The 27,588-nt window shown below is 40.0% G+C and overlaps 1 protein-coding gene across 1 annotated transcript in view; it reads left to right on the top strand.

The window, feature by feature from the left end:
• Positions 1-20,786, top strand: part of ICA1 (islet cell autoantigen 1) — a gene marked incomplete at its 3' end in the record, with an annotated part of 57,048 nt that extends 36,262 nt beyond the window's left edge. Inside the window, exons 8-14 of the mRNA XM_084280294.1 lie at positions 4,325-4,419; positions 6,320-6,369; positions 9,947-10,009; positions 10,135-10,176; positions 13,995-14,276; positions 19,007-19,102; positions 20,665-20,786. Of these exons, the coding sequence (XP_084136420.1) occupies positions 4,325-4,419; positions 6,320-6,369; positions 9,947-10,009; positions 10,135-10,176; positions 13,995-14,276; positions 19,007-19,102; positions 20,665-20,786 (750 nt within the window). The remainder of the gene's footprint in view (positions 1-4,324; positions 4,420-6,319; positions 6,370-9,946; positions 10,010-10,134; positions 10,177-13,994; positions 14,277-19,006; positions 19,103-20,664) is intronic.
• Positions 20,787-27,588: the final 6,802 nt, after the last annotated feature.

Raw genomic sequence — 27,588 nt, forward strand, 5'->3', positions numbered from 1 at the left:
AAAATTAGAAGGCACTGTGCACTGGAAAATTACTATTTGTATTTTGTAGTATGAATTTATTCATGTACTAGGTTTACCTCAGGAAAGAGACTCTTAAATGTCTCTTGGGCTTGTTTCTGGAAAGAAAACATTGTCTTTAGAGATGTTTGCCAAACTCCCTTAATGAAAAGCAGCCCATTTGGTTTTTTTGCTTCGGGGTATATGCTGAGAGTAGTGTAATTGTGCTATTGCAGCTGTATTTCCTAACTATGAGTTTTATGCATGATGGAAGATGATTATTAGTGTGCTAACAACTCTGTGTATCGCAAAGTAAAAGTATCTGTTACTGTATCCATTGCTGGAATATGAAAGAATATGGGCTGCTGTTTTGGTAAAGCCTGTAAGGTTTCATTGTCTTGAAATTACCATATATCAAATAAATTCTAATTTATTTCAGAGGCAAATTTTCATGGACAATCTCTCTTTCCAATTTGTTGGTTTTGTTTTTTTTTTTTTTTGCCTAAGTTCCTTAATGAATATTTTGTTATTACTGTTTAGTCGCATTTTTTACATTTTAATTCTATAATACCAAACTTCCTGAAGAGTTCCTATGAGCCTAGAAAAAGTAGTAGTCCTAAAAGGTGTAAATCTTGGTGCATCCATTTATTTCTCTACAAAGTGGAGTGCTGCTGCCTGTGTTCCTTACATGGTTTGGAGAACTTTGTCCAGACAGGTCCTACAACAGTGGAAAACCCTGTCTAGATCTCTGCTGTTGTCCAGTATGCTTTCTTGGTTTTGTTTGTTGCACCATGACTGTACTCATATGCAAGATTACATATAATTCTGTATCTCTAGGAGTTTTGTGAGGGGTTTGTGGGGTTTGCTACTTGTTTTTTTTCTGATGAATATCTGTGAGGAAATTCTGAGACTACCTGCTTTTCCTCTTCCCCTTCAGCTCTCTCCCCACATGAAACATATCCAAGTTTTTTGTCTCCTCAGTGGTGTTGCACTTCTCCATATGTGTCATGACATCCTGGGATGTATCCCTGGCTGCTGGAGCTACCTTTTGCTGTGTGGCTTTGATTATTCTCAGTCGAGAGGGAGTGTGTTAATTGTCCAAGGCACTTGGGGGAACTGTGGGCGAGCTGGGTGCATTGTCAGTACTCTGGTGATTTAACTGCAGAAGACAGGTTTTACGTTCAGTCCAGGTGATCCTGGCTTGACTTGAAAGTAGCCCAGATGCAGGTGAAGGAATTTTGTAAGCGAGCAGCAGTCAGCTTCAGAATAGTGCCCAAGCTGGAACCAGAGTTAACTGCAGTGGAGGAGCCCCTTGTCAGCTTGGATATTTAGTCTGAGTAAGCAAAATACCACTGGGTGACTTTTGGTTGTAGAGATGGACAAGATAAGCAGAGGGAATGGCTCTGACCTTGTTCTGCTAGCATGTATGGTCTTACTCTGTTTTTCATAGTAAAAGAGAAATAACAAAGCCAGGAAGATGCCTTTCTCATGTGAGAATCCTACCCTAAGCCACATACTGTTCTAACTAGTAACAAAGCCCGTGCCAGTCTGTGTGAGCACCCAGAAGAGCACTGTGAAGTCATGCATTTGTCTGCTCTGAGTCAGCCAAGTCAGGACACTTCATACACCTGACTGAAGTGTGCTTGCTTTTGTCTGAACTCACTCTGTGTCTTCACAGCCGTGTTTAATCACTACACCTTCTAGATGATGGGACTTCTTTCCTTCTTCTGATGTAAACTGAAACAATTAATATCATAGTTTAATTTCTGCGTATGCTGGCAGTAGTGTTCACATCACCATGGGGTCATTTTTAGAAAACTGTTGACAGTGACTTTTTAGCACTTGGCTTTATTTCATACCAATTCTTTAGCTTTTTTAAAGAACTTTTTAAAAAGATCTCTCAGTTTGTAGTACCCCTCAAGCTGTAGAGTAGGGGAGAGGAAAAAAAATTCATTATTTGCTGATAGAATTTGAGGGAATATTGTCTGAATTAAGTTGTTGAATTTAATTATTCCTTAAAATACAACTGCTGATTTTTAACATTTTTTATAGTAATCTCCATTGAAACTGAAGCTGTATTTCAGAGCTATGTTTATTTTTCTAATACAGGAAATAGTAACTGCCATTATTATCATGCTGTTTCCTTCCCAAGGTACTTGTGAACTCCATTTCTATATGCTGTTTCCGTCATTTGATCACAGTCCTTTAAATATGGATTTCCTGAAATGCTTATGAAGGAAGCATCATAAAATACAGTTCCTTAAAGAATGATGCTGATTCTCTGTGGTTTTCGTCGTGAAGATGCAGAAAATTTTATTTCTGATAATTTTATCTAACTTGTATAGTTAGGCATTGGTTAAAGTAGTTGTATTTGTTATTCAAAACCATTACATCCTTCTTGGGGCAGTCTCTGTGCTGCTATACTTGGGGCAGACAGTGCACAAATACTGTTGCACCATCACCTCCTGCTTACAGTGAACTGTGTGTCCTATTGTGAAGGTATCCAAGGTGATTCAAGAAGCCAGAACAGTACAGTATTGCAAAGCTCTGCCATCTTTCTCTGCATATTGTTACGTTTTGAACTCTAATCCAGGTCTTCTTGGCATCAATGGTATAATTCCCATCAGTTCTAATAGCACAGGAAGCACTAGTCTAATCAATACCCCAATACTCAGTACAAATGCAGGTAAAGGGTACCGTACTGGTTCATATGTGATGTAGCTGAGGTGGCTACTGTCCATTATTCAAAATCCAAGTGCACTTACATGTGATTTTGGGTAGTGTTGTTACAATCTCAAAAAAAAAAATGCAACCACAGAATAAGATAAATATCTTTAATGCCTCTGTTATTGCTGGGTTTGTGATCCCTCATCTATTTGACACGTGATGTCTGCAGTGCTATAGGTGCTTATGACAAATTAACTTACCAAGAGAAAAAAAGAAAGCAACTTCAGTAAACCATTAATTTGTTTTTTAAACCACTGAAGGAGATGTTTACTCAGACAGACAAGTACTGAGCCCTGCAGAAATGAGAATGCCCCTTCTGGGGACTTGTCTGGCCTGGTGGACAAGGCAGTACAAGTGGGACTTGTAACACCCAGGAGTGCTTCTCTTGTAACAACAGATGCACTGGGGACTCTTAACTTTGATTCCATAGATGAGATGGGCTTAGTGGCCACAAAGGTTGGTGGGTTTTTTGCATTTAGTATTCTGATAAAACATAGTACTGTTTTGTTAAAACCTCAGATGCAAAATCACTCCCTTTTTGTGTATATTAAGTTTGCACAAAAGGAGGCTTATCTGGTTTAGGCTCAGCTTTTTGGGGGCAAGGGGAGAAGGTGAATGAGATGTGCTACTGTGAATATCAGAGACACAAATAAACGTCATTACAAGCAGTCAGGACTAGTCACATGAAACATGGCTCTATTTTTCAGAAACTGCCTTGAACTTTGGAAAGAGGAATATGTTTTCACCTTCACAGCGAAACCATTTGGTAGAACCAAACATTCACATTGCTAACATTTGCTGTAATTTAATTGCAATCCTTAGTTATTTAATTTTTCATACAGAGATTCTAATCAGTGCATAACAAGCACAACCAGTAATATATTTACTACCTCTGTAATCTCAGAGTCAGTCTATAATGCTTTATGTGTTGGTTTGTTTGCACATCCAAATTTTTGTTATAAAATGCTGACCATGAAACATTGTTATGACATGATCTTTCATATTGCAAAGAGGCAGTAGAGTTTCATAATGGCACAGCTGGCCTCTGTCTAACTAAACATACAAGGTTTTAACTTGTTTTCAGATTCAGGATGCAAATAGTACCTTCCCACTACGTTGCAATTACCAAGGTTGTGACAATAGTGTCAGGAAAAAAAAAGAATAAATTAAGCAGTATATGAGGAACAAACAGGTGTGAAGAATTATATTTTTCTCATATTATAAAAAAAAGCCAAGAAAGGAGGAAAAGAAGAGAAAAAAGCATCAAACGCTCAAAATGACAAATATGCTTTTAGTGCCTACTTTTCGCATGGTATGGATGGTTTTACTTAGAAATATTGGAAACAGAACGTGAGTGTAGAAGTAGCCAAGAGTCACCTTCCTATATAGAAGTGTATTCATATAACTTAATTTGAATGAGCATCCTCTAATACTTTTTATTTTGCTTGTTTGAGTCAGATACAGTTTTGATACAGCTGAAAACCATTCTTGCTTAATTAATGTAGGTTCTGTAGTCTGGTTTGGCCTTAAATGACAAACTTTTGCTTCCCTGATTCTGTTTTATTATCTTCTCTTTCTTTATATTCTGGTTCTGATCTAGAGCTTACAAGACCCTGTGAATAAGCTAACAGAAAAAGCAGAAAAGGAGGACCTGCAGATTGACAGCACGGAGTCAGTACAAGATCAGCAGAGTCAGTAAGTCACATGGCCTATATGTGTATATATATAAAAAGTATTTTTGTTTGTAATCTGCTTTCTGATTGCTAAAGTCACCAAACATTTATAAATGGAAATATAGACAAAGCCAGTCTGATCACACTAGCTAATAGCAAGTTTAATACAAGAATTCCTGAAACATTGTAATGTGCACATGAAAACTAATAAACTTTATGGTGAAATTAAGAGCTTTAAAAAGACCCATTAAACCTTTATATGTTTTTCATCTTTCCTAGCCTTCTCTTTATTTTTCAGCTGTTGTTTCATTTTTCTGTAGTAAAAGAAATGGTAAACAGCCACACATGGGAGAAGATACATGAGCATTGTATTTCTCCCTTCAGCAGCATCTCTTTTCACCTGGGAATAGGATATGGATTCCTGATTGCTTTGAGCAGCGATTAGTTTTTGTAATGTATACAGCATCAGTTTGTAATCCAATGAAGCAGTAGGTACTTAGTAAAAAGTACATCTAAGTGAGCTGATGCTATCAAGGTTTGAGTTACCTGTAGCTCTGAGGTGAGAGAGACTTATGAATGGACTGCTGTGGGGAGAGGAGAACAGGAGAACGAGATGTGATCCCTGCCCTTCGGGACCATCAGGATTCGGTTGCGAGGAGATGCAGAGCTGATATAATCCTGCTGCCACCTGTTGTTTTGACTATCCCTGGTTAAATGAAGCACCCAGCAAAGGATCAGTTGTCAAAAAGAAGAGAAAAGCTTGGCTGATAATTAGTAGGTTTTGCTTGGCTATTTATAATAATAGATTTTTAAAGAGTTCCATTTTCCAGTCCTTTTACGTGTTTAGATTCAGAACAACTGACCCAGAGCAGTTTATAAATTGGTCAGATTTGGTGCTCTTTAGATGAGAAAGTGCTTAGCCAAATACTGTTTGGTTGCCTCCAGAGCAGGCCCTTGAATCTGCTGCATCTCATGTGACAATAATAAAGAATTTCTTTTTTTTTTTCCAATGTTGAATACAAAATTTTAGAATAGGTGCATTGACACCTACCAGCCAATGCATCAGATGCCATGTCATCTTTGTACTTTTTATTCATGCTTTTTTTTTTTCTTTATTGCCATAAAACTGAGGGGGAAAAAAGTCACCATTTTGTTGTCTAAAACAAACTATAACAAATATCTACAATTCTAGAAGAATTACACAAAACAAAGGCTGTAAAATCCTCAGAAACTTTCCATTCACTGTGAATATTCATTATACTTGAACTTGACCTGAATCTAATTTTTCTCTGCTCCCCCAAGCTTATCCTCAAGAGCAGGGGAGGTGAATCCTCCCATCCTGTCAGTGAGGAAGGTGCCTGAACAGTGCTCTTCACCACCACACCATATGGCTGCTTCATTCCCTACATGTTGAATGGCTTTATGCAAAGCAATAGCAGTTTGAAAGCATATCTGTTCCACTGAATATTACTTTTTTAGAAATTTGCTGACAGGGGACAAAACTCACCTGACTTGCTACTTAATTAGTTGTTAAAAAGAGGAAGTGCAAAGTGGGTTTGGGTTGGTTCTGGGTATTTTATTTGGTTGGGTTTTTTTTTTGAAACAGTAGTGTCTCCTTCCTGATACTTACAAAAGACCAAATCTGGAAAAGCAGACTATTCTCTATTTTTCATTACAGAGATTCAGTTAGATTAGAAATAGAAAGGTGGTGAGTTTTGTTAGCTGGCCTTCAATCTCATTTTTGTTTCTAACAGACTTTGCCAGTGAAAAAATAAAAGTTAACAGCAGGCCAACATGTACAGCGACTGCAAGAGTCCACCTGAATTACTGGGTTTTTTAATTGATATGATTCTGTAACGATGTGACCAAAAAGAGAAAAATGCATTATTTTCTCAATTTTTTTCTTATTCTTTCATGTTAAGGTTGATTTCATTAGATGAGGAGAGCCATACCAGCGAATCAAACTATACAGGTACTTTATTTCATGTTCTCATAACTTTGTAAGTGTTGTAATACATGTTCAGGGTTCTTTTAATTTTTGTTTATTTCATGTATCTTCAACCTCACCCACCAAATCCCTACAAACACATAAAACAAGGCCAGGAAGATCTGATAAACCTGATCTTTTATATATTCTATTCCACTGCATTTCATTCAATGACTCTCAGAGAGGTCAAATGACTTGTCTTCCGGAGCAGAATTCCTACATTGGGCATGTCCTCAGGGAAAGGATCTACAGATAGCAGTAGGTGTCGGAATAAGGAAAGTATGCCACTTAGCTTGCTAGTTTGTTCCAGTGATTAAACATTTACTCCGTTAAAAGCTTGATGAATTCAGTGGAACTTCTGCCTTAAAGCCAGACAGTCATACTCAGCTGCTGCCAGTGGCCTGGTGGGTGGTTATGACAGAGTGACATAGCCAGGCTCTAATTAGAGCTGCACAGTGAAAGACTGGGAGGCAATGGATACAAGTGACAGGAAGGGAGATTATGATTACATTCATGGTGAGGGTGTCAGAGCACTGGAAAAAGTGCCCAGAGGGGTTGTGGAATCTTCATCCCTGGAGGTCTTCGGGACTTGGCAGGACTCATCCCTGGGAAACCTGATCTAACTTCATGGCTGGTTCTACTCTGACAGGGAGCTTGGACAAGATAACTCCCAGAGTTCATCCCCAGCCTTATCTAATGCTATGGTTTGTAGTATGCCTTTTTCTACTAAATTAAAGGAGAATCCATTTAACATGTAGTCTTTTATCCTTCATGAAGGTACTTAAAAGATACTAGGTTAAAATCAAGACATCTCTTATCTTCATTTTGATAGGCTAACCAGATTGATGTCTTGAAAACATCTACTCTACTCTCTTCAGTTTTTGTTTCCACTTTCCAACGTCCGTCTACAATGGGAAATATAGAATCAGACAAGACATTTCTGATATTGATCTTTCATGTCATGTTTCTGGAAGGCAAAATCACATTCCTGTTTTTCTATCCAATAAGGAGATTTCATTTTGCTACAACATCAAGATAGAAGCTCATATTTGAATATGGTTTTTTATCAAGACTCAGTTCCTTTTGGTCACAGCCTTCCAGGACTCATTCTTCCTTTCTGCAGTATAGCTTATATTCCTTATTCCTAGAGATAAAACTTACAACTTAGTTGTATTAAATTCTCCCAGCTCTGACTACAGAAACCAAATTACCACCTCTAATGGTCTGTTAGTTGTTTGGGCATTTTTTTCAAGAGTGATTTTGTGTTTACTTCCAGGTGACTGCTAAAGCAATTGAATAGTGATGAATATAACACTAAACTTTGCGGATTTAAACTAGAAACACTTCTATTCTGCAGCTATTTCTTCTAACAGCTGCTTTTTGACATCTGTTAGTTGTCATGTTCCTAATCCATTCAATATGTTCATTATAGATATTATGTGGTGCTAACTTTTTAGCTGGAAGGCTTCGCAGTGCAAAATCAAGTTGTTTCTAAACAAATATCTGTACCAAAGAAAGTTCATAGTTTTATCAAAGAATTAGTCAGGGTGTTTTAACTAGGTCTGCTTTCCATAAAAACACCTTTTATTATAGAAGCATTTATTATGCTCATATTCCTTTTCTGAATCCCATACTGAACAGGATTCAGTTAATGTTTTGCCTGGGAGTAATGGTGAGCTACCAGCCCATGGTTACCTATAATTACTTGAGTCACCCTGTAACTTCTTGTTGTTATGGAGATGTTTTTGTAATAATGACATAATATGAGAACTTTTCCAGTGTTTTGAAGTTTCACACATTTTGAAACTAATTAGATCAGATATTTCTTTGACAAGATATTTTAATATTCTTGGGTAAAAAATCTGGTTTATATTTTCTTAGCGGATGTTTTCTAGAATCTCAGTTACTTACAGGGTATAAAATATTTCACCTTCATTTATAATATAACTAACATGTTGTGTCTTTCTCCATCGCCCCTAAAAGCGACTGAAGTATTTTGGAATGCTTCTGCCTGCTCTGCTAAATTTTTCCATCTCCATACACTAGTGGGTCTGTGCCATTACTGAGATTATTTTTTTTCTTAAAGTACTCTGTACATACTGAAGTAATACAGATGTAGTACTACTAATGATGGAGTTGCGTTTCTTCTTGATTTTCCTCATCAACTACTTCTGCTTCATAACTTCAATTTTTTTTTTATAATTTGCTCTGCATTGTCCCTTAGTATAACATAGTGTGGATGTTTTTAAGATTTGAGATTGACTCCGATGTGCTTCCCACTGAACTAAGGCAGGCTTTCAGCAAGTTTTACTTTTCTCATTACAAAATTGTGGCCATCCCAATTCTTACCCTTCATGAACTTACCTTTTTTTTTCTTTCCTTCTACCAGTCAGTTTAGGGCTGGGTTTTTACCCTTTAGCTTTGTGCTCTGTTCTTTTATGGAAGCATCATGTAGCCATGTAATCAGATGTGATCGTGGGTCCTTAAGTGAGCAGCTGATTCTAGTGCTGGTAGCACATTTCTATCATTGTCCTAGCAAAGCCTTGTTAAAATCATGATTCAAGCAGCAAAATGTTCTGTTTCATTTAGTTGTGAACACACTTTGAAGTTTCTCTTGAAAGGGTTTGGCTTTCAATTTTGATTCCCCTATAGAGAACTTTATTTCTCCTTTCCAGCCTCAAACTTTAGGCTTCCAGCAGCTTTCCCTTCCATTTCTGGCACTACTGTGACCAACCCCTTCATTTGCATTTAGAGCTACAGGCTTCCTTGTCTAAGAGGTAGATTTCCTCAATGTTTAATGGAGAGAGAAAGGCATGTTCAGCAGGTAACTCATTCCTCCTGTTTTACTACATAAATGGAATTAATCACCTGAGGGAGGTGTCATTTTCTTCACTGATAGATGGAATCTAGATGGTTGTTTTGACTTAGTGTCTAATCTAAGAAACTTGCTCAGAATTTAAGGTAGTTACGGTTGGGGCACAGTGATGGATGTTTTTTCACCTCTGATATCCTGTAACCCTCAGCTCTACTTTTTCCTTCCTATGGGTCTTAGCCCATTTAGTTTCTTGAAGAAGAGGTGCTGTTCCTTATATCCTGACCTGGGGTGTTGTGGGGGAAGATTCCATTTCCCGTTCCCAGAATTAGTATCATGAGCAAGAACATACTGTCAAGGAAGGCAGTTTAGGGAACGATGAGGTACTGGGCACTTTTGTTCTCTCTCCTGGCCTGTGTAAGTACAAGCTTCTAAAAGAAGTGTCTCTGTTTCTGGAGGAAAGCAAAGACCTGTCAGGTTCTTGCAGTTGCTTCAGGTGAGTGCACTCAGCCTGGAGATGGGCTGGTGTGGCAGGTGGTGATTCAAAGGAAGATCCTTCCCAGGTTGTTACACTGAAATTATCCTCACTCCTTAGAAACGCTTACAGCTTAAGCCTTTCTTCCATTGTGACCAGGTTAATTGCAAACAGAAATACCAATGGCCATTGCATTTTGATCTTACAGTGACATTGTTTATAAGCATGGTCCTGTGCCAGGTGCATTTTGACATGTTTATGGATCTTGATTACAGCTGACGATGGCAAGGATGTCATATCCACGTTACAAGGGAATTTTAACCACAAGCAGAACTCAGGTGAAGAGTCTTAACAAAACTACCTATAGATGTGTACGTGCTGATTGTCAGTGTACTGCAGATCCTCCTTTGTTGCTTTTCTTTTTCTTTTTTTTTCCCTTTTTTTTTTTCTTTTTTGCTCTTAGGTGCCATAGATGATTTATTAGACCTGCAACCTGAAGAAAATGGTATGAGACGTTTGTGCATGTGTGTTTCGTCTGCATTTTAATTACAGGCACCAAATATAATTTTAATCTTAGATCTTGTTTCATAATCTGAAAGCTTGAATGAAATTGTTCAGGTGCAGTATTTAAACAGTGATAAAGGCAGCTTCACTTCATATGAATGCAGAGGTACTATTCCTGATATTCCAATGTGAGGGAAACCTTCCTGGGGATAAAACACTTTGTAACAGATGATTCAAGGTTAGGTATACCAATCTATATCATATTGCCCCATTGAAGTAAGTTCCATTGTAAACCTTACCCCTCCTGTAATATTTCACAGACTTTTCTTTCTGGTTCCTTAGTTGTTGTGTCACAACCCTTCACACTACACTAGTAACCACAGGATTTTATATCAAAAATGTATGTATCGAAACAAATTATTTACTCCCCTGAAAACTATATAAGTTTTGGTGACTTCTTTCAACCAGATGGTTAATTAAGTCTGCTGTGCTGTTCTCATACACGCATGAGAAAGCAATATTTCATTCCAGACCCTACTTCTACCTTTGTGCTTCTGTTAGATCAGTGGCAGCTCAAGAGGATGTGCTGGTTTTTTTTCCAAAGGGTACTGTTTTACCATGTAACAGCTGAAAGATCTGACTAAAAGTTTTATATTGAGTGTTCATGTGCAGTGAGAGTATTGCACATCATTTCTCATTTGCTTTCCACTCACCTGTCTCAGATGAATGAGTAAAAAAAAACTTCCACAACAACATAACCAGTTGTGGCAACTCAAAAAGCATGTGAAGAAGCAAAGAAAAAAATCCCTTTGTGTGGTTTAGTCAGACTGAGAGTGTAATTTAGGGTGTCTAAGGCACAACATTCATGGCAGATAGGGTAGAGAGCATTTGCAAACACCTCGACTTTGAATTCACTGCAGGCAGTCTCTTGCACTCTGGGGAAATTACCCATGTGGGGAATCACCCATGAAAGCAGAAACAGGGAAAGTTCCTCAGCTGCCTGCACAGAAGCAGCACTAATCTGTGGACAGTGTAGATAGATAAGGTAGTGATGACTTCTTTTTGGTGGTTAATAGAAAATGTCAGCATATGTCTGATAGTGACCTTCTTTCTTCTGGCTTGCTCCTTACTGAGTTCCATTTCTTGTTGGAACTTATTAGTGGAGGTAAAGGTAATGCAATCAGTTATTAGTCAAACAAATTTAGCTGTGTCAGAAGGCTGGTTTTAATTTTTTTAGTCAAATGCTTAAGTCAATACGAAAGCAGTTGTAGGGCGGCTACCTCAGATAGGGGTGATTATGTCAATGTTACAATATCAGCCATTTACCCTAATTTTACACACTAGCTGTAGGCTGATGAATATTGTATTAAATGCAGCAGCACAAAGGAAATCTTTATCCTGTGTTTCTAATCATCGTTATAAACATTTTTAGTTTCTCCTCACATTTAATTATTTTTAATGCCAGCAAAAGGAGGCATACATGCAAAGGAATGTGAGAATTGTTAAAGGCTTGTTCAAACAACTGCAAAGAAGAATATCTTGCCATTGGTTTTTTAGGGTTCTGTTGGAAGTTTGGGTGTTTTTTTCAGGGAAATAGGGCAGTATGTGCAGACAAAAAGAGGATTTTTGACTGTGAAAATGAGCAGTGAAAACAGAGAAACAGGAAAAGAAGAATAGGAGATTTATGGGTGAGATGAGAAAGTCTGTATCATTCTAGTAATCTAGCAGAGATTCCACGTGAGCAATATCTCAGTAAGCAAGACTGGTTTCAAAATAAACTTTATTGCAAGCAAGAATGGAACTTACTGCTGCTTATTCAAGGCAGTAAGAGCATAAGCACCACCCTGTCCTTCCCTGTCCCAGCAGGAAGGTCAAAAAGACTGCAGGGACAAGAAATGTGTCGTTCCTCAAATGTTTGGTGGCCATAAGCACTACAGCAAGACCTAACTCCTCTACAGGTGTAAAGCTGTATGATGGACTTTCCTCCCCAGTAAAAATGGAACTATTGCAGTGGGATACCCAGATGAAGCAGAGCTTTGCTCTGAGCTGTGTTGCTGCAAAGCCTTTGTTCCATTGTAGTAAATGTCATTTGTGGTGAGGTACAGTGTCGGTGGTATGCCTTAGCAGGTCTGTTACTAATGATGCTCTCTTTGCATCTTCCCCATAAACCCTCCAAGTTCACGGAGGAGCCTCCTGAAAGCAGCTTTGAGGTGGTCATGCCCCGTAGAAATCAGAGTTCTTAAGTGCCTTTGAAAGAGCAGGTGTCTTCTGCCTTTGGAAGGATTTATGTCTCCACCTCACCTTCTGAATAGTGAGAGACTTGATGGAATTGTAGGTGCTTGGACAACCTTAACATTCTTTGCTGTTTATCTGAAGATGGGAAAGCAGCCTGCAAATTCACAAGGTCAAATTGTTTTCTATGGTATTTCAGTTAGAGTCTAGGGAGAACATCAGAATTGAGTTGTTTGTGATGATTTTATTTCCAATTTTTGGGCCCTGTCAGGGAGTGCAGAGGTATATAAAAATGTGAATTAGAAAGGAGCTGAATTTCAGACCTAACTTCAGGAATGAATAAAATGCTTATATTACGTGTTGGTTTATTTGTTTCTTAGTACGTAGGGGTGTGTGTTGACTCATCAGCCTATTTTAAAACACAGTTTTGTGCTTTTTTTTTTCTCCTCTGACTCAGCTGCAGCCATTTCATTATAAATTACTACAGCTACTAAAAGGGAACTTGCCTGAGAAGGCGGTTGCATTTAAATAAAATGGCCTGTTGCAACCACTTTGCAACTATCAATCTCTTCTCCCAACCCAAGTGGGTTAAAAACATCTCTGCAAGCTGCATGCAACTCACAGAGCTCAGCTGATCTATCCAAATTTTGGAAAACTGAAGTTGCTTCTGTGCCTTTCCGCAAGTTGGAAACGAGCATAATTAAGATGAACTGATTTGGGCTTCTGTAACATAACATTATCAGTGTTGTTAGCCACCAATTTGTCCTCTGCATACTGCTACAGTGGAGTATACTATACTATAGGAAACTATACTGTTTCCAAGTAAAATAACACTCGGGGTTCTTTGATGGTTCTTTCACTCTCCAAATATGTTGTAAACTAGAAGAAAGAATTACAATCCAGATTACAAGCTTCATGTGTTTTATATAATTATTTAACATTTCTAAAATAGGAAAATTTGGGTTTAAGGAGTAATGCCATGAGTGATCTGAAAGCTTCTTCAGTTGCAGTTCCGGTGCTAGAAAAGCTAGCAAGGGGAATCAGAAGGAAAGTGGCCTGTTATTTCTCAGCAGAGAGGAAATTGAACAAAAAAATCTCACTCTGTGTAAAGTAACCTGTTCTCATAGGGAAATACCCCAATAATTCAGCACTGGTCAGATGGTCATTTTAGTTAAGTTCTCACAAAAATTCTAGAATCATCCCCATCTCTTATTTATTTTCAATTTATACTAATCTGATGATACCCAAAAAGCAACATAAAACTAGTCTTCTCCAGTGTTTCAAATACTAGACTATGTAGTGATTGTGGTGAGGTGTTTAATAGATTTATTTTTTAAGCATAGTTATTGTTTTGAATGAGAAATGAGTTTTGATGGCAGTGAGGTTATCTAAGATAGCCAAGGAATTATTTGCTGCATAAGCTACAAGCCCAGATGTTCAAGAGAATTGGGTCTAAAAAAACAAGTACTCAGCAAAAATATTCCCTTTCTCTCAACATATAAAGCCTAGATTGGATGTCTTAAAAAGGTGCCTTCTTTTCATCATTTATCTAAAAAATTATTTATCTTGACTCTTGTTCTGAGACAGCTTCAAAGGATCAGTTTGTGAGGTCCTTGGAATCAGAACCTGGTGATAAGGATGACATGGTATTACTGAATGAGATCCTCAACGCTTCCTCCCTGGATGAGGGGGAATTCAGCAAGGAGTGGACAGCTGTTTTTGGACAGGTTGCACTTGCTGATCTCACCATGAACTCTTTGGCTGGAGATGTGGAGAGCACTTCATCGTCTGTGGCAGCAACACCATCGGGCTACTTACCCTCACAACTGTTGGACCAAAACATGAATGACTTGCAGTCATCTTTACATGGTGAGAACTCATCTTGTTCTGCTAGTGTTTTGGTTTTAGGTGTGTTTTGGTTCTGTTATGTGTGGTGACAGTTTATGTTGTGCCATAGCTGCAGAAACCCTGGGGTTAAAGCAGAACGTGGCTTGGAGAAAAACATGTGAGTATCTCTGCTCATTCAGTGTTTCTGAATGAAGTACCCCAAAGCCCCCAGATTACTGCCTTGAATGTTTTCATTTTGCTTCCTGAAATGTTCTGTAAGCCTTCAAGACATTTTTCCCCATAACAGAAAATATTTTTGTGTAGGTTTTACTGTTAAAACACTACTGCTGTCTCTGTTAAGGGGCCAGAGAACCAAAAATGATTATTGTATTTCGTCTGGGAATTCAATTTTTAAATAACTTAGTAAAAATCAATCAAATTATTTTTTTATTATTTTTCCTTTTTTCCCCCTGATGCATCTCATACTGCTGCATGGAGGGATATTGCTAAGGCAGAATGGGTTGTCTCACACTAGGTGGATTTGTCTTGTAGGCTGGTTGTTTGCTAGTGCAGGTAACAACTCCTTCTCTCACCTTTCTTCTGTGCAGTCCATTTTCTTTGGTTTTCCAAGCTTGAGGGGAGAGAAAAGGGAAGAGAGGAACTGGGGCAGAGTTTTCCTGCTGCTGCTTTGGTCTTGAGGAACAGGAGAAGGAAGGCGGGCTGATGATCACAAACCATCATGAACTACCTTCACCTTCAGCACGGTCCACTTAGGTTTCTCCTGGGGCTTTGCAAGCTGGAGGGAGGAACATGCCTTTTTGGGCTCTGTCCTAAATCATTTAAATCTCATTTGGGGAAGTGTGATGTAGGAAATACTAGCAAACTGATTCCATCCTGGAGACAGCTTCTTGGAACCCATGCAGCTGGTACAATCATACATGATATAAAATGCCCTGTGATATTTTCACATGAATGAGAAAGTAAAATTTCCCTTACAGTTAAAACAGTTACCACCACCACCACCCCTAAAGCCAGATATTTGGGTTCACTGACTTCAGCGCTGAGATGGAAATTGGGGTAGTGGTCTTTGCAGTGATCCAGTTTTTAATGTGTTCTTATGATACATGCACGTATGGGTATGAGTGCTAGAGTGAAGAGGGGCTGGAAGAGTGTAGAGCTTGACCTCATAAAATATGAGCTTAAAAATCATGATGTTTAGCCATTGCACTGTCAAATTAGTTTGTGACCAGAAGCAGTATCTACTGACAGGGGAAGAAGAAACACTGAAAAATACCTTTCTTGCATCAGAGACAAAACCAGGTTTTAAGCAAATTACTGAAAATAGCAACAGAAATATGGATAGATTTTTTTTCCCAGCATTTATGTGTTTTTAAATGTAATCATGTTTTTGAAGGAAATATTTTTTTGAGGCATAAATAGCAAACAGAGCTGGGTGTCCTTTGTGAGGCTCTTGTTATTGCTGTCATTTGCACAAGGTACTCGCATGTCAGCCCTGTTAGCACTGTAAAATCAGAACTCTGGTATGTTGCCTTCAAGGAACACTGGAAATGGAAAACCCATTCCAGTATGTGGTATCCCAAAATATTTTTGAATAAGAAAAAGAATAAATAGGTATTGGAAGGATAAAATATGTTGATCTTTTCAAGTGGATTTCCAAGGTTTTATCTGAAGATTGTGGTAATTGATCTATTGGCATTTGAAAAGCCAGAGCTAATCAGCTGAATGCTTTTATCTGGTAATCAGCATGTTCCCAGCTGACTCTAGTTGCCAAGTAAAATGCATCACTTAAACTAACTTTCATAGACTACTTTCTTTTAAAGTTTTTTGTGTCTTATTTTTTTAACAGAAGATGAACTTCTGTCTGATTTTTCTACCTTGTGAAATCTCTGCTTTAGTCTTAAACTGCATTTCATTTCACTTCACAGCACTTTTTTCATACTTTGACCTTATCAATAAATTTGGGAACAGAGACTTTATTTAAACAAAATACTAACTGAAGTATAAACTTATCTAGACATACAAGTTAACTATGGATATTTTTGTAAATACTTGTGATACATGTCCTGTAGCCCCTAATTGGTAGGATTGCTCAATAGTGATGCGGTGTGAGGTGCTACACTCTGGAGCCTCAACGTTGCATACTTCCTGTGTGAATTTGGCCTTAAGACCATAAAGATTCTTAAAGCTCACATGCTTAACTTTAAGCACATTAACTTTTCTATTAACTTCAGTGGGATTACTTACTTATTTTACGTTAAGCACGCTCATAAATCTTTGGGGCTTTGTTTTCTCTCTGCCTCAGATCTTAATCTGTAAAACAGGCACAATGCTATGCAGGTTATAAACTGTTACGGTCAGGAATTCCCAGCTCAAGAGTTTTCTCTGGCTGTATTTATAGGCAGGATCTAGCACAATGGGACTTTGAATAGCTGTGGGACTACCAGGTGCTGGTTTAAAATACATATAAATGTGTTTGTGCATATATATATTAGAAACAAATTTTTTAGATTCTTTTTCAGGTATGGCTTTGTAGTTTGGTTGCCTTCCCACTTTTTCTTTCATGAAGTTTAGAGCCTCATTTACTTATTCTTACCACTAAGGGCTCCCTTTATCTTCCCTCCATGTGCATATATTCTAGCTGGTAAGAAAATGCAGCTTACCGTTTCCATTTCTAAATTTAATTGTGGTCATGCTTGTGAAGATGCTAGCTGAAAAGCAAGCCATTTGGTTTCCTTGCTGGCTCAGTGATAATCTTTTGTCTAGTCACGTAATGAAGCCAGCCTGTGAACAGGCAAACCATAACAGGGCCAACAACTGCTTTCAAGTTGATAGACTGTAGTTTGTTGTCAAAAGGCACATTTTGTGGAGCATTTTTTAGTTGGATGTTTTTGTTGTTAGGTTCTTTTTGTTTTCTAAGTGGCACTTGAGCTACCTGTGATTTAATGAACAGAGAATGGGACTGCAGCGTCCCTCTGGGATGTGCTACTTTCCAAGCCTTAGTCCAGGGACTCTGAAGGAGTTGACTGGTGTGTGGTGTTTTGCTCTGTGGTCTGTTGGTCACATCAGTATAAAGGAACATCAGTGACATCTCTGGGAGCCAACTCCTGCTCTCACTGAAGTTGTGGGACTCGCACAGGCAGTTTCCGGGCAGCACTCCCATTCATTTCTATGAGACTGGGAGTTGGGCCTGTGTGCCTCAGCTGCTCAGTTTGTCCATTGCCATCCACTGGCCTATTCAAACACTTTCTTGCAGCACACCTCCACACAGATGAAAGCATTAGTTCTCTGTAGTTGTGTGTAATGCTGTCTGCCATTCTTCTCTTTTGTGACACAAGCAGAGAAAATGCCTGGAAAAGTATGTCATTCTGAAGTCTTAATGCCATACTTTTTGTTATTTGTGATTCAGATTTTCTTAGTTGGGAGATTAAACTCTCAGATCTAATTTTCAGGCAGCACAGGCTAGCTCATAAGCTTTTATCACCTTTGCCTAGAACGGATATATGTGAGCCTTCTGCATCCAGATTTTGAAGGTTTTGGTTTGCTTACTTAGAGATGCAGAGGATGTTTGTGGCTTTAAATTTCCTTCCCAATTCGTGTGATTTTGTAGAAACACTCTCCTTGCCTTAATGACGCAGCTTGAGCTTCAGACCTTTAGACCTAGTCAAGGTAAATTCATGGAGTGATGAGAATAATCTATAGGAGGGGAAGGGCTTATGTGACTTAGTTGGCTGTAACAGTAACTGTTCGGGACACTGGGCACCAGTATCTGACAGGGATCTCAAAAGAGGAGAAAGTAAGGGGAGGAAGAACAAAGAGAAAAAGGATGTGAGAGCATTGAACTTGTACAAAAAAGAGACTGAATAAGGAAATGCTAGCTGTGTGCCCTGATGAATATCCTGTTTGTGATACTGCAGAATTAGATTTACTAGATCCCTGAGATGTATGGATAATTGATCAGGCCACACTTAAAGAAGATATTCTTGAAATGAGAAATAGGACTTTGGTCATCTAAATGTAATAAAGCATAAGAATTTAAGTATCTTAAGCCAGGGACAAAAATGCTCCATTTTTTCCTAAAATTTTTTTGTGGTACACCACCCCTAGTTCATTTTGCTGTCCTATCTCATCTGGCCTCATTAACTGTATTTATGATGACTTTTGTGGCTATGGAATATGCATGTAAGAACAAAAAATGGTGAATAACCAGTTTTACTTTTTCCTGCATAGTCACTCTTTCCCTGCTGAGAAGATCCTTTCAAATGAAGAAAAAGTACTCCATTAAAACCTAGTTTTAAGTTAACTCAGAGTGGCACATCTTGAATTTAATTCTTCAAACTTTTGCAAGGCATTTTTTTCAGAATTAATAATTTCAAAATTAATTAGAAAATCTAGGGTCTCTGAATCTGGGTTGGTTTTTTTTTGTTTTTTTTTTTTTTCTGGAACAGTTGATGAGTCTTTGGGACTCTAAAGAAAGGTGGAAAATATGTTTAGTATGTGTGGGGTTTTTTCCCAAATGTAAGTGATATTCTTTTCCCTACAGCTGTCCTTGACTTGATTACTGTACTGGCCTTTCTTTGAACAAGTATTAACAGTGAGTGGATAAAAGAAACAAGAAAAAAATACTTTTTATCCAGGTTTAGGGTTTGAAGAGGGTACATTTGCCTGAATCTGGAGATGAAGAACAGACAGAAGGATGTCAGAGTTAACTAAGTAATTCTTCATGCTAATGCTGCTGTATTTTTGATTTTTAGGATGGGCAGCTAACAGTGTGAGCCCACCATCTATACCACAGCCAGCACAGAAGCCAAACAGCCTGAATGTGAATGCAAACAAGACGCCCATGAAAGGTGATACAGTCATGTATATTTTCAGTTACTTTGCTTTCCCATTTTTGCTGTGACTCTTGTGTCTTTCCAGCCCTCTCAGTTACTCTATCATAATAAAACCTAGTTTTGTAGTAGCTACTTGTCAAGAGTCATGTGCTCGTGAAAGGATTAATCTGTATCAGCATTGATGACGTGTATATATGCATGTGTGTGTATGGTTTTGGTAGGCTTCAGTGCCAGCAGTATGTCAAAAGAATTATTTACTATTTAAAGGGGGAGCTCAAACTACAGTTTCTTTCACTGCTTTAATTTTAAGTCACACAGAATAGCATCTGCATGCACTTTATCTAAGCTGAACAGTGTTTTGAAGCTCTGGGAGGACATTGTGGCTAAAATACCGGCTACTGATAAGGCAGAAGAGTCCTAAATGTAAATTTTGTGGATAACATATATCATCTCTGTAATCATCTCTTAGAAACTTAATTCACTTCTTGGAGCTGAGCCAAGAGTGCATAGTCCTGCCATCTACTGAGACAAAGCCCTGCTGATTTTGACTAGGGTTTTCTGGCTAAGTGAACCAGAAACATGTTGAACCCTTATTGCAATTCTGTAGCCTGTTCTGTGCGTTCACATTCAAACAGAAGCTACGTCACTGATGTCCAGTGCAGTAGGAAGGAGCGGTGTGTATTCCTACTCCTGTATCCTAGAATTAAGAATTCCTTGTTTCACAGAGAATGCTTTTATGCAGCGCTGCCTCTCTGAGTGGAGAGAAATTTTTCACTCTCAATGTTATACAAGTTAAGCACACGGGTCACACAAACCAAAGCAAGTGGTAATGTACCTTCAGCCAAATTCACCTCCTCTTTGACTTGAACATCTGCCCTTTGGAATATGAGAAGACAGGAGACCTCTGTGACATCTGTATGAAAATATAGACACATAGGTGCAATAGCCCAGCTGCTGTTGGAGCATATTCCTGGTTCGCATTTTTTTTATACCCATCAAAAAAATACACCCCAGTTCTAGAAGCTGTACTTGGGACTAGCTATCAAACGTATCTCCCCTCTCTAGTCAATGTCTTCCCCTTAAAACTTCACTGCAAATGAGTAGTGACCTTGTGTGGTCCTATACAGCGGGCACAGAACAGTCACATGAGCTGGATTTAGGCAAAGGAATTCAGTCCTGTTAGAGAAGTTGAAAGTAAAATTTGCCTTCACTTTCCTTACACTGTTTTTGCAGGCAGGCACACACACACAAGTAAAACACCTTTCATGAAGCACAGCGAGGCAGAGCGAGATTCTCTCTGTTTGTAACTAAAGTGTTCCTTTACTCACCACGCAGAAGACATATAAAATACACAGGCAAACAGATGTAAAACATTCCTTCTTACTAAAGTTCCATATTCTGTTAAAAGTAGTGTTTTTAAATGCCATTATTCATTCTGATTTTCATGTCAGAAGTGCCCGTAGTAATAAACAATAGCACAGCATTTGTTTGACCTCAGTCTAACATTCAGCCAGTTTTGTTTTAAAATAGCTGACAAGTCTCTACTTTTTTCTTTTTCTTTTTCATTTTTTTTCCAGAACCTGTGAAGAATCCTAAAGACTTAACTGCCTGGTTCAGTCTCTTTGCTGACCTTGACCCGTTATCCAATCCTGATGCTGTTGGGAAAACTGATAAAGAACATGAATTGCTTAATGCATGAGTCAGCTGCCTATGGTAACTCACATTCTTCCATCCATCAACACTATTTTGGGTTTAAAAACAAAGCAAAACAAAAAACCCAACAAACTAAATAGAAATTAATATGCTGTGTGAAACTATGAAGTATGTGCCATGATAATAAAACTAAAGGGAATGAATCCCCTTTTATATAGGTACAGTTATTTGCTCATGTTTTGTATAAAGAGTTTACGTTTATTTTCTACGTGGATTTACAAAAATGAGGTTAAGAATTAGGGCAGATTTCTTGCCAAATTAGATTATCTGCTGAAACACTGTCTTTGCCTGAGGTGGTGCAGAGCTAACACTGGAGTGAAATACAAATTGCAAACCTATTTTTTTATAATGTTTCTTGAGTAAATTAAAAAAAAAAATCATGTATCTGAGGAGGCTGCATGAGTCAAACATCTATCATATATAGATATATATAGTATATATTACTGCTATGTTAAGATGTCAACTAAATTTGTTTTGTTAGTACTCACGGTGAAAAACCTGTGCTGGGGCTAATTATTGAAGGAATACATTTGGGCCCGTGCAGCCATGGAAATTGTGCCCTTTCTGATTTAACTTATTAGACAAACTGCACTACATAAACAAAACTCATGCCCAGCAGGCTTCTTTTCTGCATTTTCTCCATTGCACCAACAGAATTCTGTTTGCAGAAGTTTCTTGCCACTGATGCTTTACATTCATATTTCCGTTCGGAGTGTTTTTCATCTGGTTAATTTCTGAAGCATGTGTCATTTTGAGCTTGTTGTGACATTAACTCTTTAATAAAATGATTTTGACAAAAAAGACCTTTTATTCTCCCTGGAATGCTGGTGTGCTGTTGAATTGGTCCATAAGAAGCATCTGAAGGCAAAACACTTGACCAATTTTTAGACAGTCCCCAACCCTTCACGCTGTTTCTGAACAGTCAGCCAGGAGGACAGTAAGAAAATTTGAACTCACTCAGCATCCACTTTCCTTTTACAGCAAAGGAGAGGAAGCAAGATGTGTCAGCAGCTGCTTAAGATCGTGAGTTCTACAGATTGTATAGGACCTGCTTTGTAATTTGTTATATTTGGCCTTTTTTTTAATCCAGTTGGTTTTCCTTTTACATTGTTGAAGCGTTTCCCTACCTGTTCACTGGACGCTCAGTTGATCCATGGCTCCTGGTCTGTTGGATAACTAAGCACCTGCATTGGAAGCCTGAAGATAGCTATATAAGTATGGAACTTAACTGAATTGAGCTGCTGCTTCTCAAAAGCAACAGAACATCATTTCATGGCCCCATTGAGCAGCATTCAAGTGCATTTGATACCTCCTAGCTAAAAAGCTATGTGCTATCAGTGGAGGGGGTGGTTGGACAGACTGAAGTTCATCTGGCTGAACTCTCAACAGGTTTTAAACAGCTCTGTCCAAAACTGCAGCACTCAAAATCTCACCCCATATCCTGCAAGTGTCAAGGTACTTTCAATTTTTTGCCAGAATTGTTCTTCAGATGTTTAGCAGCACATTTTCACTTACATTTGGAAAGAATAGTCAGGCCTTCTCCTGACTGAACTCCTGAGGGCTGCAGCTTCTGGCTGTAAATACAGCATCTGCAAAGTGGATTAACTGAGAAATACCTATGGTTTATGCTGGGGTCCACTTACACTTATCACTATTAGTTTGCACTCATAACATAGGATGTTTTGCCCGAAATCCTCATCATCTCAAACTGTAATTATCTGCAATGCCAAAACTGTTGGAAGCTCAAGGGATAGGGAGGCTGCTGTCATGTGCAGCCCAACTTGGTTACCACTGAAATCATTAAACAGATTCTTGCAACTTTAAGCAAGTCTGTGGTTGCTAAACTTCTCTGTTTTTTGTTTGTCTCTCTCTAGGTGTTAGAAACACTTCTGGATGATCCTCTCTAACATTTTTAGTAGCTAAAGCAGTGAGGGAGGATGAAAGCAAAGAGTAGGGTGTAGGGACTTCAAAACAGCTAATTAACTGCTCTTTAAGAGTCAGAAAAAAAATGTGTTTGCTTTTTAGGGCACAGATTCTAGACTTCCAGGATTAAAAAAAAGTAGTCTTCTATCTTGACTAGCACAATTAAGGGCATTGCACAGGTTCAGCTACAGATGTTCTGAATCCTCAACATGTTCTTAAGTAGAAAACCATCTGATCATCCCTTTTACACAGCTGCAGGGTTGGGGTTTGTTTTTTTCCATTCTCCACTCAAAACTGCACTATCGATTAATTCAGATTCTGTATTTGTTTATTTATTGCAATATGTAATTTTGCCTAAAGAAGAGCAGTTGAAACCCCTATGTACAATGAATTGCTATCACGAACATGTATTGAATCTGAAAACTAGAGCAAGAAAGTTAACACCCTGCAAACAGGCATTTTTCACAGAAAAACCTTAATTACAGAGTTAATACCAACACTTCCCTACTACTGACAAAGTGCACAGCCAGTGCTTCTCGGCAGCCTGGGCTGCAGAGCAGTTATGAGCCCCTGTCCTGCTTTGAGAGGAGTTTCTGTGGTGTGCACACAGGCTCAACAGCAGTTGGGACAAGAGGTTGGCTCATCACCTTGGTAAAATTAGAGATCAATTGTTCTACACCCATAACCTTCACCTTGGTTTAATATAATTCCAGTTGCATGTTCGGGTTTAGTGTGGATTGCTTGAAAATGAAAACAGCAGCAGAATCCCTATGGCAGATGAAAACAGTGGTAAGTCATTAACTGTCCTTATTGGGGAGCTTATTAAAGTTGATATAATTGATTTTGGTGAGTCAAGGTTTCTACAACTCGAAGAACAGCTGCTTCAGGGGAATGGGAGTGTGTGCCTTGGGAGCTGAGCTCATGGAGAAACTAAGAAGAAACTTTTTCGAGTAACTTTACTGGCCTTACCCGATAAGACTTTACTTTCAGCAGGGTATAACATGACTTACTCTGCTGCCTTTTTACATTTATATATCCAACAGTCTCTGGGGTTGACATTGATATACTTCAGAGCAGGACTATTTGGCCACAAATGGCCACCTGCCTTTCACCAACACCTTTTTTAAAACCCTTCAAACATTAGAGGTGGCACGTGCCAAACCCTCCCTGCCCCTGCAAAATCCCAAACAACAGGACCATCTAAGCAACAAAAATGATGGAGTGGAGAAGCAGCAGGAGCTTTGCTCCCAGTGGGATTAGCAGCAGCCCTACAGGCCCTGACAGCTCCAGGGTCTGAGCCTAGAAAGGCTCAGTAGAGCAGGAGGTTGGCATGAGGACGCAGGACCTGGATGGTATGTATCACACTGAGTTTTCCTGGGCTTCCACCACTGCCATCTGTCATCTACCATCACATCCTGCTGCAGGTGCCAGGGAATACTGAGGAATAGACGGCTGCTGAGAGTATGTGGGGTGAAACAGCCCCCAGGGCACAGGAAGACAAGCCAGAAGGTCCTATCTTCACTCAATGCCGGTTCCAAAGATGATTACTCACAGTAGCAGCAAGACACTGACAGCAAAGGTGCAACTGCCAGAGTTAGGTTCCTCCTCACTTTTTAAGCTCCCCTCCTCTTCTGCCCAGGAAGCAGTTACTGCTTCCACCCACCTGGTCCAACACCTACCTGCTTTCCCCTCCCTGGCAGGAATGCACCAGTGCAGGTGGGCAAGGATGAGCTGTGCATGGCAGGGAGGCCCTTCCATGCTGCGGGCTTGGCATCCTGCAGCCACACTTGCTCACATCATCATTAGGAGTACTTGCAGGAGCTGGACTTCTGCCACAGTTAAACCATAGCCAGACAGGGACCCAGTATGTTTCTAGGCTTTTTTTTTAACACTACAGGTGTGCAAGTAACCTGAAGTTGAGCCCTCACTGCAGCCCAGGCGCCCTACCTCATCTAGCGTTTACTGTAAACCCGCCTCCAGAGAGCCCACTTTTACAATTGCTGCTCCTTGTAAGTGCCTTATTTTTAAACAAGCCACCATATGGGAAGGCAGGAAGCAGAGCAACAACTAGGTTTGCCAACAAGCCAAGCAGCAGAGGGTTTGCCGCAACTGAGAAGCAGAAATGCTGAGACAGTCTAGCGCCGCGTTGGCAAGCCAAGGACACACGAGCTGCTTCCCGCTGTTGGGGCTGCCGGCCTCGCTCGGCATGTGCTTAGCGCGCGATGCCGCTGAGCGCCAGAGCCCCACGCAGGCACACGCAGACAGAGGTACCGCAGCCAAACAGGCCCTGCAGGTTCAGCAAGTTCGGCCTTTGGTAGCCATCCAGCTCCAAGGCTGTACAGTCCATCAGACCATTACCTGGGTGTTCATTAACAGTGCTTTCCTAAGCATAAAATTGACTTTTCCCCTCACTGACTAATTAGAGACCAGTATAATCTTCCCGTTAGTAACACATGGTATTTGACTGCATGGGAACCTGCAATGTTAGACCTGCTGGACCAGGTCCAGAAGAGGGCCATGCAAATGGTCATAAGGCTGGAGCACCTCTCCTATGAAGACAGGCCAAGGAAGTTGGCCTTGTTCAGCCTGGAGAAGGCTATAGGGAGACCTTCAAGAAGCCTTCCAATACCTAAAGGGGTCCTTACTGGAGAGGACTGTTTACAAGAGCAAGGAATGACAGGACAAGGGGTAATGGGTTTAAACTGAGATAGGGTAGATTTAGCTTAGCTATTAGGAAGAAATTCTTCCTTGTGAGGGTGCTGAGATGCTGGCACAGGTTGCCCAGAGAAGCTGTGGCTGCCCCCTCCCTAGCAGTGTTCAAGGCTAGGTTGGATGGGGCTTTGGGCAACCTGTTCTACCGAAGGGCACCCACAGCCAAGGGGCTTGAATCAGGAGACCTTTAAAGGGCATTTCCAACCCCAGTCGTTCTGTGAGCCTATGCTAAGTGAGGAAGATGCCATTTGCTAGGGAACGGTGTACAACTCCAATGAATTGCATCAACTTTTAAATCTGTTCTACCATAGTGAAAGCCTGATGTGCCCAACCTTGTAACTAATCCATAGTGGGAGGGTGTGAAGTTTTGGTTGCCTTAAAAAAAAATTACAGAATTTAAATTAGAGAAGCATGCTGTAGCTTTAGAGGTGAAGGTCTGGTTCATTCTACCTGTCAGGTATTTACACTGGCTGCTGTTGGAATCTTTATGGGGTAATGAATACCAAAACAAGCAGTAGGATAAAAAAGGTAGATAAAGGATTTTAGAAGTGACTGCAGATCTACCTAAGCTGCTAAAGGAGTTACAGCCAATCTTGTCTTTAAACAGCAGCCTTTAATCTAGAAACACATACTCTGTAGGGTGTTTCTTTTGTTTTGGACTTCCACAGCTATTACAGCAGCAGGAAAGGCCCTGGGACAGGTACTGGAAGCCACATGCTTGCTGCATCAACAGGCTGGAGGGGGGGTGGGGGGGAAAGTAAAAGTGCTATACAATTAAATCATCTACCCTGTCTCCACCAATGTGGGCGATAACAGCTAGCTGCAGGAGACAAGCATGCAGCAGAAGCAAGGAGACAAAGCAAACTCCTCCTCCTATTATTCCAAGCACAATCTTCAGAGTAAACCCTTGACACATAAAATACAAAAATTAAAACCATGGGCCACTGAAGCAACTGCTTGTTTTCCTGGACTTAAGCAGCCTGTATGGTCTGCCATGATCAGCTCTGTCTTCATCTTGAGTACCAGAACTTCAAAGCACCGAAGCCTGGTAACAGAGTGACTTTCACTGTGGCAGTGCTGTAGTTTGATTTGATTTTTAGAAGACAATGGAGATTCCAAAGAGTGAGAGAAGCCCCAGAGGCATCATTCTGATTTATGGTTCAGCTGGGTCTTGGGTCAATCCAACCTTTTCCCTGGATTTGGTGGCAGCCGACAGGGCTGCAAAGGAGCCAAAGGCACATGAGAGATGCAAGGCTTTCTCCCCAAAATGCCAGCCTACACTGTCAACAGAAGCCTGCTCAGGGCCACAAGAACACCAAATGCCCTTAAGTATGGGCCACCACCCTCCTTCCCACCATCAGCCCATGGTGTTCTCACAGGCCCTTCCAACTAAAAGGCACTGTAAAGGCACCGAGCTGGGTAAAAACTTGGCTAAAAAAAAGAATTAAAACAAAAATTTTGAAGCTGCAGAGGTCAGAGAGGCATGTGAGCCTGTGCAGCAGGGAGGCACCAGCAGCAACCCTACCAGAGCCCTTGGGCAGGCTTGTGGTCACCTCTGCTTGTCACCAAACCACAACCAAGCTCACCTGCAAGACGCAGACAGAGCAGTTACTGCTCTTTATGTAAGGAAATAATAGTTACAAAAAGCCTTCATCAAGTTAGATCTTCCTTTAGTCCACCCTTAACCCTCCTTCCCCCTCCCACGCTGAGCACTTGCTGCTTTTGCTTTCATTTCTAAGGGAAGTGATCCGGGTCTCCTTGGAGGTAGGAGAGAGAGCTCTTGGCTACACCAGCGTGTGCCACATTCATTAGTTGTTATTGCTGTGCTTCCAAGGCTGGATGGACCTCAGAGAGTGCGGGTCCATCTCACGGTTCCCAGTTTCAGCTGTGGGAATGTTGCCAAAGCAAAGTAGAAAGGGAAACAATGTTAAAAAGCAGACAGAGGCACTCAGGAAGACACTGCTTCAAGGCCCCCACCTCTTACCCCCACCCATTTTAACAGTGCATCCTGTTAGCACACAGTAAATGCAATCAGAAAACATTACAAATCTGTAATGGGTCGTTTTCCTACTTGTGATCTGCAGGAGCAGATTGAACTGTCTGTCCTGGGGTGGTTTTTAATGAACAGTACAGCTTGCCCGTAAGTGGTTTGG

The sequence above is a fragment of the Gallinula chloropus genome (assembly GCF_964237585.1).
Source record: "Gallinula chloropus genome assembly, chromosome: 2".
In the NCBI taxonomy this organism is placed as follows: domain Eukaryota; kingdom Metazoa; phylum Chordata; class Aves; order Gruiformes; family Rallidae; genus Gallinula; species Gallinula chloropus.